Raw genomic sequence first — 18369 nt, 5'->3', positions numbered from 1 at the left:
TTTCCAATCAACCATTTGTTCCCAAACACTGGAAAACAGACAATAATGATTGTTCAAACAAACTGATTGCATTTTGGGTTTAACTGATTTCTCTGAATGGTGGTTTTTGGCTGTTTTCCGCTGTTTGGGAGCAAATGGTTGATTGGAATTTATTCCTATACATTATCAGATTTTTATTTCAACCAGCCAGATTGGACAGATGGTCTTTCAGATAATTGTATATAGTGTATGCCCAGCTAAACTGCTGAAGCCTAGGTTGCAGCGGGGAGACCTCTGTGCTGGGAGTCACAAGCTCCGTTTGCAATTCTGCTGCATCATTTTCATTTCATCTATGTTACCCTGCAACAGAGATGAATGTAAAGACGGCGTAGGTCATGAATGTGGCCGAGACAGCATAAACTCACCGGCTGGGCATGCGGCACGCCTCTTAATGCATCACTCTGGCACGGAAGGGGTTACAGTTTTTGTGGGAGGAACGTAAGGAAAACTGCCTGGATTGTGATTGGCTGGATTCTGTATAGGGGCTGGTCTGACAGACATGTAGTCTTCAGACCTAGGACAGCCTGTCTCTTTCCTGTTTTTTCCGTGGACCAGCTAAGTACAAGCTAATTTCCTAAAGTTACCAGTGTTTCCTTAAAACACTTTGCTTCCTACTAACTGTCCTTTTTCTATTTGCACTAATCTTTACTTTTTTCTGCTTTATATAATCCCTACCTCTCTTCTACCTCTTTCTGTCCTATTTACTTTCTTTTCTATTCCTTATTTATTGTATAGGAATGTACATTGTTCCTAACTGTCTATTCGTCCCCTCCAATGGCCGCCGGACCCGTACGCGGCGCGGGCCTGCCTGCTCGCCTACTTGCTACTCGACTCCTCCGTGAGCCGAGCGAGCCGGGGCAGACCTGCTGCGCCTGGGGCGGCAGTGTCCATGAGCGTCCGCGGCCGGGCTCGACCGCCCGCTCTCGCGGCCCCCCGGGTGCCTTCTCAGTCTTCGTCTCCGCCGCTGGCAGCGGCGGTGACGGATGACGCAGCGCTGGGTGTCTCAGGGCGGCGAAGGCGGCCTGCTCGGCCGGGCGCTTCCTCGCCCCGGCGGCAGCTAATCTGGAGGCGGGCGTGCTAGGCCCGGACGGGCCGGACAGCGCTCCCTCCCTGCAGCTGGGCACAGGCTTTCTTTTTCCACGGGGAGGGAGGGGGACTGCCCCCCCCCCACAGACGGTGCTCTTGTATAATATAATGTTTATTATTAGTCTATGGAGGAGAAGGCTGCCGGTTTGAGTCTGGGGCGGCATCATACATATATATATATATATATACATATATATATTATATTCCACACATTGCTCCACAGAGCTGTTGCGAGGTCACGCGGTGGCCGGCCGCGGTGGGTACGGCCAGCACGTCCGCACTACTGCGACTTGGCCGGGGACGCCATCGGCCCTCACGCTTGGCTGCCCGCGGTGGGACGGGGCTCCGAGCCCGCAATGCTGCGGCCGGGACAGTGTCGCCGTTGGCCCACGCCGGGGAGGGGGGGGGGGCCGCAGTTAGGTCGGTCGCGCTGGGGCCGATACTGCAGCCTCAGCCCCCCCCTGCAGTGGGTAGCACCGTGGCATTGGCCCGCACTGGGGATGACCCGGAAGCCTGGTAGTGCCGGACAGCGTGCCCGTGCTACCCTGGCCAGCCACAGACACGAAGCACAGCTGCAGGCTGGTACCCCCCTAAGGGGACGGCGTGAGCGGGCGGACAGCACGTTCTCTAGGCCTAGCAGGGAAAAGGCACAGGGGACAAGTGCGCTGCGTCTCTCTAACAGTTACAGCAATCGGGGATCTAGTCCCAAGACCAATACTAGGGATAGGAGGAGGTCGCGATGCAGGCGGTCAGGCAGTACTCATTGCAGCAGGACAGCCATGCCGTTACACCCGACAGCGAGGGGTCCTTTCTCCCTACGGGTGGTTTGCTAACCTCCTGTGGGGCGCGGGACTCGTGTCCCGTGTCTGAACTTAGCGCGCCGGCGTCCGCACCTTCGATGGACGCCACCGTCTTGTCCGCCGTTTGTTCCGCAGTCGTGTCGGAGGCGGCTCCCTTGTTATCCTCCGTACCCGGGGGTCGGGGGCCGGCTGCCGCTTCTCTGGCTGATAGCATCGCGCAGATGCTTACGCCGCTCCTGTCCTCTGGCGGACCGGCCCGCCTGCCCCGCTCGCGGAGGCTGTGGGACCGCTGGGGGTTCACGGGAACAGTGTCTCCTTTGTATCCCCAGCCGTGGACGTCGGGACTGGAATGGAGTAGGCTGGTGCCTCCGCGAGTCATCCGGAGCGAGCAGGGACGGACGGAGTTGCTTCTCGTGCAGGTGAGTCTTCATCGGACCCTGTCTTGGCCCGGGGTAGTATGGTTACTCCCCCCCCCCCCCCGTAGCGGGTTGGGATCACGTACTCAGTCCCGCTCCTCTAGCGAGGGTGGACGTACGCGTAGGGTTTCCAGCAAGCGCGGTAGACACAGGCATAGGCGTCGGGGCATGGTCTCATCCCTTGGCTCCACGTCCTCAGAGGGGGTGTCCTCCGATGGCTGTTTGCACAGGGTCAACGGCGCTAGCGCCGAAATTCGGCGGTGCAACGTGGTCTGATGCCCTGGGTCCGGGACGGGAGCCAATACGTCAATATCTTCGCCCTCACTAGTGTTGATCGTTAAGCTTTGCTTTCGGCTACGAAGAAGCAAACAGGGCAGCGGAGCCGCTTTGCGACCCTACCCTAATGGGGTTCGGTGCATGTTCATCTACGCGGCGTGTTATTTAGAGATGCGCACGGACGGGCACATGAACCTAGTGCTCTATCAATTCCTTATACACGTGCTGTACCAGGAGTATAAAGGGTCGGCTGGGCGACGTTACTTTTAGGTCTTCCGGCGCACACTGCTCGGCCGGGAAATCTACATTTCGGTAAAATGGATGTCGAATTGTGCTCGGAGCTGACACAGGGCTCCGTGGGCACCGAGGAGGGCAGTACGGCGAGACGGTGGCCAAAGCGGCCTGTCTCTCATTCTGCTGCTTTTCGAGCGGGTCCATCACGCACAGGGCATGGTACATGCTTCGCTTTCCATGATGCCCAATGTTGGGTGGTCGGTGTCGTGTTCATCGCTCCCGCATCGCATGTGGCGGAGCACATGGGATCAAGGACTGCACCAGTCCTGGCACATGGGGTTATCCCGGCTCGCAGACCTGGCAGAGTCGCGTTCCCGCCGCCCCAGGCGCTGGCCTTGGCCCCCACCCCAATTAGACTACTGGCGCTCATACCCTGGCTGCGAGGGTACCCGGGGCGGCTGGACGCCCAATTTTTGCTCTCGGGTTTCGCGTTTGGCTTCTCCTTACTGATATCTGGGCTAGTGGGTCCCGGGGCTGGTACGACCCTGCGTTCGGCTCGGCAGTTTCTGGTCGTGCTCCGGCAGAATGTTCAGGCTGAGGTTTCGTTGGGCAGGAGGATAGGCCCCCCCTCCCCCCCCCCTTTTTCGGACCCCCCCCCCCCCTCCTTACCGGATTTAGGTCTTGTCCCCCGTCGGGATAGTGCCCAAAAAGTCCGCGAGCAAATATAGGCTGCTACAGCATCTTTCCTGTCCCCTGGGGTCATCCGTAAATGATGCTACCCCCGATTATCAGTGTAGGGTCAGTTACCTGTCCTTTGATTCGGCCATAGCCTACATTAGGTCTTTTGGAACGGGGGTCGTGATGTGTAAATTGGACATCCAGTCAGCATTTCGTCCTCTCCCTCTGCACCCTTGGGCCTTTCGGTTTATGGGTTTTTATATTGAGCGATGGCTATTACATAGATCGGTGCTTCCCTATGAGTTGTTCTCTCTCTTGCGCATACATCCGGGGATTCAGTTCTTTCCTCCATTGGCGCCTGGAGCATGCGACGGGCGAAAGGCGAATTTCGCACGGCTTGGATGATTTCCTTTTGATCGGGCCACAGGACTCAGATCGCTGAGCTAGCTTGTTACGGAGGGCACTCGCCCTCTTCGCACACTTCTGGGTTCCGGTGGCGCCTGAGCGTCCTTATGGGCCCTCTGCATCCGTAGTTTATCTCGGACCTCAGTTTGATTCGGTCGCCGGCCTCTATAGGCTCCCGGTAGATACGGTGTTACGTCTTCGCGATGATATCCTTTATGTGCTTGCTGCGGGCAAGCTTACTTTCATGCAGGCTCCATCCCTATGGGGCCTGTTTAATTTTGCTTGCAAAGTTATCCCCATGGGTAGGGTTTTTCTGTAGAAAATTGGAGCGGCCGACAGTTGGCATTCGACGCCCGCATCCTTTTCTCAGATTGTCCCTCGACATTCGGCGGGATTTACGTACCATGGAGGAATTTCTGGTTCGTTTCAGCGGCGTTTGTGTTGGGTGGGAGGCGGTCGTGTCTGGCACCTCCCTGGAGCTTTTCTCGGACGCCTCTGGTGCTTGCGATCAGCGAGCGCTTCGCAACACACTTGCATGGGAGCTCTGGCGCTATGCCCTGCGTAATAACCAGGTGGTCTTCTGGTGCGATAATTTGTCCGTAGTTTTTGCCATCATCAGGCAGAAATCCACATCCTTGTCGGTACTGCGGGTCTTTGCGCAGATAGTCTTTCTATGCTGGGTGACCAACATTACATTGCAAGCCCCGCATGTCCCAGCCGCGCGCCACGAAGTTGATGATACCCTTTCTCACGGCGACTGGCAGCGGTTTAGGCAGTTGGCTCCTGCAGCTCTAATCCAAGGGGTCTTCTGTCCTACTTCTGTGTGCGGATTGGAGGATTTAGCCCACAGGTCTTTGGCTCCTGCATATTTCGCGGCTTATCTGGCTGCTTGGGAGCGGTGGAGTCACTACCTTCTGGAGGGGGGCCGTAGTGGTAAGACCCCTCACAAGGCAGATGGCCCATAGTTGCATTGGATTCGGGATGGTCAGGGATGGTGGCAGAAGGCCGATCCCTGAACATCTGGGCAGCACGCGCTCAGGGATGGTGGCAGAAGGCCGATCCCGGAACATCTGGGCAGAAGGCCCTCCTACATTTAGGTTATTACTTCAATTATAATTTTGAGATATTTTCTTTTCATGTGCTGTCTGCTTTATGCCATGTGTGATAAATATTTCAACCGTCCCTTAGTTAGGGAGGGCGTTTTTCATCCAAGTTTAGATTTAATAGGCCTTCCTCTCAGTCAATAGAAGCCGTCGACGTACGCCCCGACGGATTGTGGTGTAGGATTCAGCGCTCACAATACGAGGATGTGGGGATACAATACGGGGATATGTGGTTCGCCTCGTCATGGCGGCCTTTCCTAGGGCCTTCCACGGGGCGTTCAGGGTGGGTGAGCTGGTGTCCGTCTCTCGGACTCCTGCCTCGCCCATGCTGGCGGCCCACGACGTCGCACGCCCCGACGGTTTGTGGTGTAGGATTCAGCGCTCCAAGACTGACGTAGTCGGCAGGAGGCTGTGGGTTCGAGTGGGTCGGGCTCGTATGCGGGGCATTTGTCCAGTTATCGCGGCCCGGTCTTCTTTGTCCGTACGGCCTCCAACGCCTCCCGGGTGGCTCGTCCTAGTGACGGTTTCCAGTTTACCAGATATCCATTCCGGTCGGTTTTGGGGCGTTGTATTTTATACATGGGTCTATCTCCGGCCGACTATGGGACTCACTCTTTCCGCATCGGCGCTGCTTCAGCAGCCACTGCGGCGGGTTGGTCCGAAGTCGCAGTCGGGGCACTGGGTAGGTGGAGGTCTGGTACAGTCAGGCGTTGTATCAGGCCTATTCCTCCCAGTGCGCCCTTTTGAGGTTTAGCTGCTCGTCGCAGTTGCACTTTGCGACTGCGGGGGCCTTGAGGAATTTTTGTTTTATCGTTGGTTTTAATTACGGCTGTTGCCGGCTGACGAAGTTTTGCGTTTTTGCCTCAAGTCAAATTGGGCGACCCCTACCCCCCCTTCCCCCCTCCCTGTTAGGGATGCATGTTAGGTTACCCATTTTCTCCATATATTTAATTTCTTAACCTCAGCACCATGCAGGCAGGCGGCTAGATCCGCGCTTTATGTGATTGAGGTCTTTTTAGTTTTGTATTCTGTTTTCTTTAGTATTCTGCTTTGTTTAGTTGTGTTGGGTTTTCGGGTCAGGTGGCGGTGGCAGGTTGGTAACCTGGCAGTTGGCCGGTTTCTGAACGGTTATTTTAGTTTAACTTAAGGAGTTTATTGTTAGTAAGTTCGGGTGAACTTTTAGGTAATTTTATAGTCTTATTATTAATTGATGGGCACCACCGTACCTGGTGGGCCCATATGATAGATCATAAACATGTGTGGATATCGGGGCCGGTGGCCCTATTTTTTACCCCGTAGGGGCGCAGCGTACCTCCGTCCCTACAACTGTTGGTGGGCAGGGGTAGTGGCAGAAGGTCAACCCCTGGCCTTGGATTTTTGGATTTCCGATGTCTGGGATGGAGGCAGGAGGCCGATCCCGGAACATCTGGGGCAGAAGGCTCCCTCACACACACATGTTTATTGCTCTATTTCGTCATATAATTTTGTATCACCCTTATTAAGTTCTTTATTATGCTTCACCGTTCTTCTCCCCGCCACCTTAGTTAGAGAGGGAAGTCTGCATTCTTAGTTTTAGTATTAATAGGCCTCCCTCTCAGTCAAAATAAAAAGCTGACCCCTTTCACGCCAATTACGGTTGTTGTGTCTTTATTTATTAAGATAAGTGTGCTTGAGTGGCGTGCGGATGCATCTGACGTGTGAAGTTTATGATACCACAAGATCAGACCTATGTGAATAATTTTTGTCCGTTTTCCGGATTTGGGAGTAAATTGTTGATTGTCATTTGCTCCCAGGCATTACCAGATTTTCTCTCCAACCAGCCAGATTGGACAGATAATCTTATAGTGTTTATCCAGCTTTAGGTTAGGTGTTCCAGGATACGTATGGGATTGTTATGATGCAAGGTAGGCAGTTTGAATTGAGTTATTATAGGTGGAGTGAAGGGAGGGGGTTGAAGTGGGAAGAGGTAGGGGTAAGGTGGAGTAAGGGAGCTGGGGGTGATGGGAATAACCGTGAAGAAACAAACCGTCGTATTCGTATAATTAGACAACAGTTTGCCAGACAGATTTTATACATTGTTAATTAACAAATAATTTACAACTCTCCAAATCTCCCCCGAGTTGGCCTGACTAGTGACGCTAATGGAATAGGTCCATTAGAACAACGACCTGATAGTTCATGTAATATGTGGAATTTGCCCCCAATGATAAATCTCGATGGAAGGGAGACAGCGATTGAAATAAAATATGGTTTTGTGTCCCATTAGAACCTGTCCGGTGTCAGAGTCCTGGCCATGCAGCAGCCATTGCTCTGAGTGATAGGATGCCCTGACTTCTGTGCTGGCCGAGGAGCGGAGTCTATATAATAGTATATATCATTCTAGCTAATGCGCACTTCATATCATCTCCCGCAGACAGTGTAAATACCGCTGCACTATTTATTAGGAGGTCCGTCCCCAACCAGCACACACGTCAGGTTATCCATTACCATCCGTCATCACAATGGTTTCTGCAAGGCCGGGGCTCTGACGCTGGACAAATTGTAATGGCTCAGATTTCACTATAAGTGTCTCCGTCACTGTACCTACAGTACTGTAAGTTATATGTTATACCGAGCAATCAGACTTCTTACCCAGACATGTGTGTTGTTATCTTGTCTACTGCAAGTCAACTTGTCCTATTGTTCCTTCAATTTATTAAAGGGAGAAATGCTATATTGCCAGGGAATATGTTTCCGTCAGTGTTAGGGCATTTCCATCTTTGCCCTATACATCAGTGATGAGCCCCATGTTATAAGTCTGGAGCGGCATTGGATGAACCTCTATGATCGAGCAACTTCCATTGTTTGTCTGCTTGTGTGAGAAAGGCATTAAATGGGAGCAGTATTTGGAAGGCATGCTGTTCCTTATAGTGCTAATGGGAGATCCTGGGGGTGGCTCCTGGGTAAGTTAGCTCTCTGTCTGGATCTGTTTTAGTATGAGCCTTTCTCATGAGGCCTACTGTGACAAATCACATGACCCTATATGGGCACTGCTATTATGTAGTGTTAGGACTACTGATATCAGAGAAGCCGTGAAGTGGCTCAGCAGCTAAACATGTTTGTAAACATGTGTGACCAATTCTCTGAAATTCTATTACCAGATAGGTTCAGGTATGGTTACAGGTAATTTTTAGTGTGCTGGGGGGATACCAGGTGGGGAAAAGCACCCCCTCTCTGTCTGCTGTTCCTCTATCCGTCAGAAGGCTGACACTACTGTATAACAAGTAAACCCAGCGCTTGGGGTCCCCCCTGTTACAATGCCATATAGCCCAGACTGTTCAGCACACAGCTGTTTTCTCTATGGGAATCAGGCCTACGAAAACAAAAATAAAACTACCCCCTAGACAAAACACACAGCCCCATACTGATGCACCAGGTCTATCCCACCCCCCACCCTTCCCCAGGGAGTCAATCACTTTGCCGGCTGTTGAGATCCCGGCGGTCAGGATACAGACGCTGGACAGCCGACAGCTGGAATACCGGCTCACAGAGGCTATTCCATGACACCCATAGAGTGGGAAGTAGATCCTGTGGCGAGCGCAGCGTAGCGAGCCCGCAAGAGGCCTCGTAGCGCTCTCCCCACTGCCTCAGGATGCCACTGTCAGGTTTCTGACGGCGAGCATCCCATCCTCTGGGAAAACATATGTATTTCCATCCCCATACCAGTGCCCAGAGGTGCTGGACCAAGACATAGTTACATTTTAGAATACTGCATTTCTTAAAGTGACACTACAGAACCCAGCAAGTCCTGGCACCCAGAACCTGGCTGGGTATGCTGGTTCTTCGAGTGCCAACATACTATGGCTGCTAGAGCATACTGGCAGATATAGAACTACAAGCATCTGCATGCCCTGGTGTGCAGGGCTTGTTGGGACCTGTAGCACCACATAAAAAGTTCCAGTAAAAAATAAAAAACCACACACAATGAACAATGGGATCCAGAAGGAGGACGCAATGCCGGCGTCTACATACCGGCGCCACTCGGATACCGGGGCCACATTACCACATTGTTCTTACAGCGGGGTGCACTGCTGTCCTGCTGTGGGGGGAGGTTAGGATTAGGCAGGAGAAGGGGGTTAGCGTTAGGGGTCAGGGATGGGAGGGTTAGGGATAGGGACCGGGGAGGGAGGGATAGGTTTAGGCACTAAGAGGGGGGAGGTTAGTGTTAGGCATCAAGCGGGGAGGGTTAGGGTTTGACACCTAGTGGGGAGTGTTAGGGTTAGGCACCCCCAAGGGAGGGTTAGGGTCAGTGCTTAAAGTGGTCCTAGAGAGGTGGTGGAACTCACCCCCCCCCCCCCAACGCTCATGAAATAAAGGGATTGCAAAAAAAGGGGCGTGTTCTCAAAAAGAAATGGGGAGTGGTCACCTAATAGTATCCCCAATTCAAATTATGCCGCACAGTGGCGCAATCTTATTCCCATTACACTACATAGTATGTTATGATACACATTAGTGCCCCTTATACACAGAGCCCACAATAGTAGCACCCCAAATACACATAATGCCCACAGCAATAGTGCCCCTTATAAAATGCCCTCAGTAGTAGTGCCCCTTATGTAGAGTCCATAGTATTGGTGCCCCTTATACAGTGCCTCCAGTAGTAGTGGCCCTTATGTCCCCAGGAGTGATGCCCCCTATTCAATGCCCTCATTAGTAGTGCTCCTCAGTAGTAATGCCCCCGTGTAGAGTTGCCCCCAGTAGTAATGGCCCCGTAGTTATGCCCCCAGTAGATATGCCCCCAATAGTTATGTCCCCTGTAGTTATGCCCCAGTCAGTAGATATACCCCTAGTAGTTATGCCCCCAATAGATATGCCCCCAGTCAGAAGTTATGCCCCCCAGTAGTTGTGCCCCCAGTAGATGTTCCCCAAGTAATTGTGCCCCCAGTAGTTGTTCCCTCAGTAGATGTTCCCCCAGTAGATGTGCCCCCAGTAGATGTGCCCTCCAGTAGCGCCGCTTACACACATACACACAAAAAAAACAACCAAAACAAACCACAATACTCACCATCCCCGCTCCTGCCTCCGGACCGCTGACCTCCGCCTGGCCGCCCGCTCCTCGGCTCTATGGGAGAGACGTCATGACATCTCTCCTATAGCGCCGCACAGCACACACTGCTTGAGCTGGAGATAGATATATATATATATACTAGGTGCTTCATCGCGCCCTACGGGCGCTCTTCACACCGTCGCAAGGGGCTACGCCCCCTTAACCCTTGCATGCCTTTCTGGGGTTCAATATTTGTGTTATATGGAGTATTACCTGCATTCCTTTGTTAGTGGTTAAATATTGCACAATGAAAGGGTGTGCGATGGTGAAGGAGGCGCAGCCCCTTGCGACGGCGTGAACAGCACCTGCAGGCCACAATGTACAGAATGTAGCGGGTGCGGGGGGGACTGCGGATGGTGTCTGTAGATGCTGCGGATGGAGGGGGGGCGGAAGTGGGGGTGGGGCCCGGATGGGGAAGGGTTGGGAGGTGCTGCGGGTGGGGGAGGGGCAGAGGAGTGGGGGATGCAGATGGGGGAGGGGTCCGGAGGCACTGCAGGTGGGGGAGGGGCAGGGGTGCCATGGGTAGGGGAGGGCCAGGTGTGGGGATGTTGCAGATGGGTGAAGGGTTCCGGAGGTGCTGTGGGATGGGTAGGGGCGGGAGTGCCACTGGTGGGGTAGGGGTCCGTAGGCGCCATGGGTAGGGGAGGGGCAGGTACGGGTGTTGCGGCAGATGGGGAAGGAGGTCCGGAGGTGCTGCAGGTGGTGGTGGGGCAGGTGCGGGGGTGCCATTGGTGGGGGAGGGGTGGGTGAGGGGGGGACCGCGGATGGAGGAGGGTGTCTGCAGATGCTGCGGGTGGAGGGGGGCAGGTGTGGGGGAGACATATAAGGGGGGTGAATGGTGGAGGGGGCCTGGAGATTGCTGGGGGTGGTGAAGGGGCGGAGGAGTGGGAGCCGCGGGTGGTGTAGGGGTTCTGGAGGCACAGCATGTGGGGGAGGGGTGGAGTGCCGCATGTGGTGGAGGGGAAGGTGCGGAGGTGTGGTGGATTGGGGAGAGGTCTGGAGGTGCTGCGGGTACTGTACCTGCCAAAAAGGTAGTTGGAGGGTGTGCAGTAACAGGGCCAGGACAGGGGTGACAGGGTCAGAACAGGGTTGACTGGGCCAGGACAGGGGTGACAGGGTCAGAACAGGGGTGACAGGGTCAGAACAGGGGTGACGGGGCCAGGACATGGGCGACGGGGCCAGGACAGAAATGACAGGGACAGGATAGGGGTGACAGGGTCAGTGTAGGGGCGGCAGGACCAGGACAGGGGTGACAGGGCCAGTATAGGGTTGACAGGGCAAGCACAGGGGTGACAGGGCCAGGATAGGGGTAGCAGGGCCAGCATAAGGGTGACAGGGCCAGGATAAGGGTGAAAGGGCCAGGATAAGGGTGGCAGGTCAAGGCCAGGGGTGACAGGGACATGACAGAACACAGGGCACGGGAGAGATTGGTATTAGGGACAGAACGGTGGTGACAGACAGATGTGTCTTACCGGAGTCACTGCTGCTGGCTGCTGCTGTTCCACTCCAACCTGTTGGCATCTGCTGCTGGTGGAGACTTGGCATGGCTGACTCTCTTAGGCTGTATTCCTGCTTCCTCTGCCCGTCCGCATCACTCCCCCCCTCCTCAGTCACACACCGCAGACCTCGCGCAGCTGCCGGGCACTGTGGTAAGGTGAGACTGGGAGTGACTGGTTAGCCCCCAGGAGATGCTGCGGCTGGAGGGAGGAGGGGGTCATAGCATGCACGTGGCGCGGACCTCACGGCTGCTGGGCACTATGGTAAGGGGAGACTGGGAGTGACTGGTTAGCTCCCAGGAGACGCTGATGCTGGAGGGAGGAGGGGGTCAGAGCCTGCAAGCAGCGCGGACTTCTGCAGCGCTACCCGCCGGCTAAAGTGTGTGTGAAGGAGCTGGGCGCAACTCACTGCGGGTGGCAGCGCTGCAGCTAGCGGTGGGGTCGCAGGGGCTGGAGATAACAGAGGCAGTACGGAAAGTGCACAGCGGCTGGTGACCCACAAAACTACAGCTAAGAAGCGTGGAGTGTGCCAGAATGTGACGCTCCTCCCTGCCAGAGAGACCCTGCTGAGTATGCTGATGTGGGGGTCAAGTATGGCATACCCCCTCACACACACCCATACCTCCCAAATGTCCCAATTTTCACGGGACAGTCCCATTTTTTGGGGGCTGTCCCGCTGTCCCACCCGCGGGTCGCAGTGTTCTGCGGGTGGGGGAGGGGGGAGCAGTTGGAAAGCTCCTGTACTCGCTGTTCTGCTTAGCAGAGCAGCGGTGAATAGTGGAGACAGAGGGAGAGGGGGCATCAGGGGGTACGGATTAAGGGGGGGTTCCAGCAGCAGAGCTGGATTAAGGGGGGGGCAGGCGGTACGTACCGTTGGGCCCACAGTTTTAGGGGCCCCCCCGGCTCGAGTAGCTCTGTCCCAGCTCAGAAGCTCCCCCGTCCTGCCAGCAACAGCGGCAGCATTGTGTTACAGTCAGCACACGCTGCTGCGTATTGGCAGGTCTGTGGTGTTACAGGGAGGCAGCAGTCTCCCAGCTTTCTTCTGCCTGTGCGGGTGTATAGGGGGAGCGACCACCCCCTCTGGATTTACCCCTAGCTGAGGGGCCAAAATTCCATAAAAAAATAAAAAAAAATCCCGGAATTTGCATAACGGGGCGTGGCCTCGCGTCCCGCGATTAGGCCACGCCCCCAACCCACAGCAGGCACAGCAATGAGATAGGGCCCCCCTGTCTCAAGTACCCTGTGCCCCCCGGACTCATAATCAGCCCCTGGGGGCATGCCAGCAGCTCACAGAGCGCTGGGCATGCCCCCTCACTGACGAAAACGGGGCCCTCCCGCGAAGCCACGCCCCCTTTTCGCCGTGTGTGTGTGTGTGTGTGTGTGTGTGTGTGTGTGTGTGTGTGTGTGAAAGCTGGGAGGTATGCACCCTGCCTGTGCCATGTCCATACTATCTGCTTCTGCAGCTGCTCCTAGTGTCCTATAGATTTGGCCAGATCTGTGACTCATTTGACTAACTCCGCCCACTGTTGTGACTCCGCCCAGCGTTAGCAAATGAATCACAAGATCACAGATCTGGGCTATTATATAGGAGATATACATACATACATACATACATATTCTCTAGAGGTCAATAGTGGGTACAACACACTTTGATACAGTGTATATAATTATATATAGTGGTGCAGGCAGAAGCTGCAAGTATACAATAGTACGGGCCAACCTGCAGAAGACAAGATAAATACAAATGCATTTGGCTTAAGGTAAGAAATGAGATTTCTGGGTATGAAATATAACTTACAGAGACGATTATAGCTGAGTCTGGGTCATGCCGTATGTATATTCCAGCTAATGCACACTTCATATCCTATACTGAGACATTGGAAAGACTGCTCCTGTATTTATCAGGGGACCCGTCCTGACCGGCAGACAAGCCAGGTTATCCATTCCTATCGGTCATTACAATGGCTGCTGCGTGGCCGGGGCGCTGACGCTGGCCAGGCGGTAATGGGACACAAAACAATATATTACTTCAATCTCTGTCTTCTTTCCAGTGATATTGATCATTGGGAGTAACCTCCGCATACTGTATTAGAGGAACTGTCAGGTTTTACGTCTGGACTTTGTAATGAGCCTTTTCCATTAGCGTTACTAGTCAGGCCAGCACTGGGGAGATTTGGAAAGAGCTGCAAGTTTAGTTGGTAATTAACAATATGCAAAATCTTATGTCTGGGAATCTTCAGTCGCCTAATTGTACGACTGTCCTGCCGCGCAGTGTACAGAGGAATAACGCAGTCAGCGACCACATCATAGCTTACCGCTTATGTAACATGTTAAAGGAGTAAGCTCATGAGCCAAGGATCTGTCACTAGAGTCAGACATGGTTAATAGAGGGATAAATGGGCCTGATTCATGTTTGTAAGTAAAGCAAAATAAAAAGCAACTTTGTTTCTGCAACCAGCCATGTTGTTATGCAAGGGCAGCAAACACATTTAGATTTTTCCTGTGCAGGGTAAATACTGGCTGCTTTTGCATGTAGCCCACAAATGTTAGATTTATTTTTACACTGCATTTTAGATATCAGTTTAAACACACCCCACCCAAATCTAACTGTCTCTGCACATGTTACATCTGCCCCACCTGCAGTGCAACATGGTTTTGTCCAGATGCTTCCATTATAGCTTTACTTACAAACATGAATCTGGCCTTTAGAGCGGTCGGGGGGGCAGAATTACTCACACAAAGATTAAATAGAGACACTTACTCAGATCCGAGGGGCCTGTTGCCCCCCCCCCCCCCCCTCCCCAAATTACTTCTTCAACAATTATTAAGTGTTGTAATTGTAACATATGCCCAGAGTAATGCACATGGACATACTTTCACATGGTAAACCAAACCCTTATTAAATGTTATGCTAATTATAATGCAAAACAGCCATTGGGACTCACAAAGTGGAGGCAGATAATTAGCTTGGAGGAGATTTATAACATTATTATTATTATTATTATTATTATTATTATAAAACATCCTTCATTAGTCTTCTAGAGATATGGACTGAAATTTAAAAGAATAATTTTCATGGTCTCAGCCGTGTTTGTGGCACAATAGCTATTTTGCATTGGTTCAAATTGCTGATTTGAAATTTGTGTTAATATTTCTGTTTTTATTAAATTGAGTTCAAAATTCTTTACATTTTTGCTTTTACTTCAAACTGTGTTTGATACCATTCACGTTTGAGTTACATTTGCGGAATCGCAATTAACTGCAGGTATAATATTTCAGTTTAAGCTCAAAGAGGTTGGAGCCAGTTCATCGAGTTGTTAAACAGGTTAAAATGCCGCCAAACCGGTCCTGTTTGACTTTCTCAAATTCTGTTCCCCAATTTCATTTGTAATCGGTCAAAAATGCAAATGAAAATTTCAGCAGATATTAAAATTTTAGTATCAGACGGTTCAAGAGATGAAGTGCGGACACTTTAGGCATCTACAGCACTAGGCTTCTTGGCGCCCCCTGGTGGGATGGGCTCAAAAGTTCCGTGACTGTACCAACCAATCTGTTACCTGTTTATAAATTAAAAATAAAATATCTCATTTTTAAAAAAAAATTTTTTATAGCTTATTGCATGTTAGTATAGATGCTACCCACTACAGTTAATAAAACAAGGAATCAGGTTTGACAAATGGAGGATACTTCTTTAATCCCTTTGAATTCACTTGGGCTTATCCTACGCTAACTGCAGGTTCATGGGGAAATGCATCCAAAAATCAGGACTGTTATGTAAAATCATGATGTTTGCAAGTGTCTTAAGTGCAAATCTATATCGATCGTAAAATAATTTTTTTTTTTTTAAATAATTGTTGCATTTACCTGATTCCTTGTGTGAGTCCATCAGCAGTTAATAACTCCGGCAGAGGAGCAAAAGCCCGGGAGATAATCGGAGACATTTCACAAAACATTACAGTCACATAGAACATAAAAGTGACTTGAGAATGGCCATGGCCAGACATGGAGGGAGTGACAGGATTCCCGCTCTTTTGCAGGTTACTGGTTTTTCACTACGTGTGGGGCCAGTGGCCCTCACGGGCCCAGTCAGAAGCTCTGCGATGAGGCCTACGAAAACTTCAGTGTGATGGTGGGAACAGGTGCCCAGAGAGGGGTACAGATCTGGAGAGTGCCCGAAACCAACAGATACAGGTGAGTGTAGTTTATTATTAAAGAGAGAGTTCAGAGGTCACAATATCCTGCTCGTATTCCCCACAAAAGTACTTTCACAATACGCCCAATAGTTTCTGCATGAGGGAGGGGATGAGATTATTTTAGTGTAATTCATTATTTGGAAATACTTTAGGTTCCATTACAGAACAGCAAATCCCCTACACTCTCTCTCACGTACCCCCTGGATGAACCCCTGCCCTCCTCTGCTCATTCTGCAGCTTGGTGTGAATGCAGGAAGGCTCTTCACACTCCAATTACAGGAGAACAGCGACACTCTGTACTTATCATTAACAAGTCTCTCAGGCTGTGCAATCACACTTTCATAATAAAACCCTTCTGGGTATTTATATCCTTCTCTAGTTAATATCTCGCTGCTTTCAGTACAATTTAACACCCTTCTCCACAGTTTACCGGAATAATAATTTTATATTTTCCTTGAATTTGAACTCTCTCTTAAATCTCTTATTGACCTCTATTGTGTGTTGTCTGGAAAACAGAGGCGTCTCACTCTGTTTTGTGACAGATCGCTCCATAGGAACTTATGCCCCACCAGTACCTGTGCCCACCCAATGTCTCAAGCGGCCGGGGTCCATGACGTCACTAGATCCTAGTAAATCGATAGGCTGCTCTTACAAGAGGATTGGTTAAGCTCAGGAAATGTCCTACACCTCTGTGAATGGGCAATAGGTGCAGTTTGTGGCACACTGTACTTTGGCCGGATAGATTTGCACTTGCTACAAGCGCCTTGCTTCATTCAGTTCATGTACCTGTCTCACAGCTGCCATGCGGTCAGGTAACAACATTTGTACAATGGAATTATTGATTTCATTTCAAATGGGCCCTAAGCACTTGCACGCTTTACAATTACAAGCCATGTTCTTTTATATCTTCAGAATCTGTCGTATAAAATACTACGTGGTGACATCTGTAGATGATGCTGAAGATGCTGCATTTTTTATTTCTTTTTTCCAGGATATCCGGATACGGAGCAGCCGGCGGCATGGGTGGAAAAACCCCGACAAGGGCCCACGGCACAGCCCTCGTGGGAGTATTTGAACTACAAATGTATGACATCTTATACATACTGGTGGGCCAGCAAGGCGAGGATGCATGCCCTCGTGTAAGTCTTTATACTGATACCTTTATCCTAAATGTTACGGCAATGAGTGGCAATCAACTTAGTTAATCCCGTACTGCACTGGGCCAACTGCATTATAAATGCCTATAAATAGCATTACTATTGCAAGTCTGTAGCAAACTTAAAGTAACATGGGCTGATGTATTAAGCAGTGAAAAGAGTGGAGAGGCGGCCATAGTGTAGTAAATGTTTAATTGTGGAGTGTGATGGATGGATGCTGGTCTGGACGTCACATAGTCCATTATGCCAGGAATTTTCTGGGATCCAAAGGATCAGAATGTCCTTATTTTGTGGCCCTTTTATGGGCTCCCAAGTTTCTGTGTGCTGAGCGTTCTTCTGTTAATGGACCCACAGGGTCTGTGTGCTCATTTGCTCTGTCCACATAAGTCACTTTGCCCTTATGCCCTGCTGTAGTTAGCTTAGTATCTCTGTGCCTCCTAGAAGTATCAGGGCCTGTTTACCCTTGTTCTGGGTTAGTTTACCCCTGTTTTAAGACCCAACTATCAGTGTGCCCTTGTCCTGAGACCACAAGGGTCAGTTTGTCCTTGTTCGTGGTTCTCCAAAGTACCCTAAGGGTCTGTGTCCTCATTCTGGGTTTGTCATGAGCAGGTACAAAGTAACTGGGCCTATGCGGGGGCCCCGGCCAGCCAAGCAGATATAGCCACACCCTCAAGATTGGGTGGCCATGCACCTTCTAGGATCAGCATAGTATCTCTTTGAGGTCCATGAGAGCCTGATATGCACAACTGACTGGGGCCACAAACCCACTACTCTAAAGGTACCAGGACCTAGAACTTTTCTTGTTGACCCTGGGGTCAGTATGCCCTTGTTATGGGACCCCAAGACTCAGTTTGCCCTTGCTCTGGTATCCCACCAGGTTAGTGTGGCCTTGTTCGCTGTACCTCAAGGGTCAGTGTGTACTTGTTCTTGGCCCTCTCTAAGTTCCCCAAGGATATGCTTGCCCTTGTTGTAGGAAGCAAAGATATAGTTTACTCTTGTCCTGGTACCACAAGGTCCAGTATGCTCTTGCCCTGATACCACAGAGGCTAGTGCGTCTTTGTTCTGTGACACACAATGTCAGGCTTGTCTTGCTCCGAGGCTCCAAGGGGTTTATTTACTAAATGTCAGGTTCTAAAACCCGCTGCTTCTGATCGTGTCTATGCCCGAAATTTAATAGGGTAATGATTTACTAGTCGTGTTTTGCTAAAAAGCGTTGCCCTTTTAAATTCCGAGCATTACAACGACCGGAAGCTAGTACCTGGCCTTTGTAAATAAACCCCCAAGGGTTAATTTGTCTCTCCACTAGGACCCCAACATCTCTTTATGTGCCATTAAAAACCCCTATTGCGCTGGCTTCCTGGTAGCTTTTTCATCTCTCAGTCCAGTCGTGAAGCGTTTAG

The 18369-nt window shown here is 51.4% G+C and overlaps 1 protein-coding gene across 1 annotated transcript in view; it reads left to right on the top strand.

The window, feature by feature from the left end:
* The window catches only part of ALK (ALK receptor tyrosine kinase), a 1590950-nt gene that overhangs the window by 1411000 nt on the left and 161581 nt on the right, over positions 1-18369 (top strand). Inside the window, exons 12-13 of the mRNA XM_063919418.1 lie at positions 15657-15810; positions 16804-16951. Of these exons, the coding sequence (XP_063775488.1) occupies positions 15657-15810; positions 16804-16951 (302 nt within the window). The remainder of the gene's footprint in view (positions 1-15656; positions 15811-16803; positions 16952-18369) is intronic.

This window comes from Pseudophryne corroboree, chromosome 4, assembly GCF_028390025.1.
Source record: "Pseudophryne corroboree isolate aPseCor3 chromosome 4, aPseCor3.hap2, whole genome shotgun sequence".
Classification (NCBI taxonomy): domain Eukaryota; kingdom Metazoa; phylum Chordata; class Amphibia; order Anura; family Myobatrachidae; genus Pseudophryne; species Pseudophryne corroboree.
The sequence above is the reverse complement of the archived record's forward strand: the minus strand, read 5'-3'. Positions and strand labels throughout refer to the sequence as shown.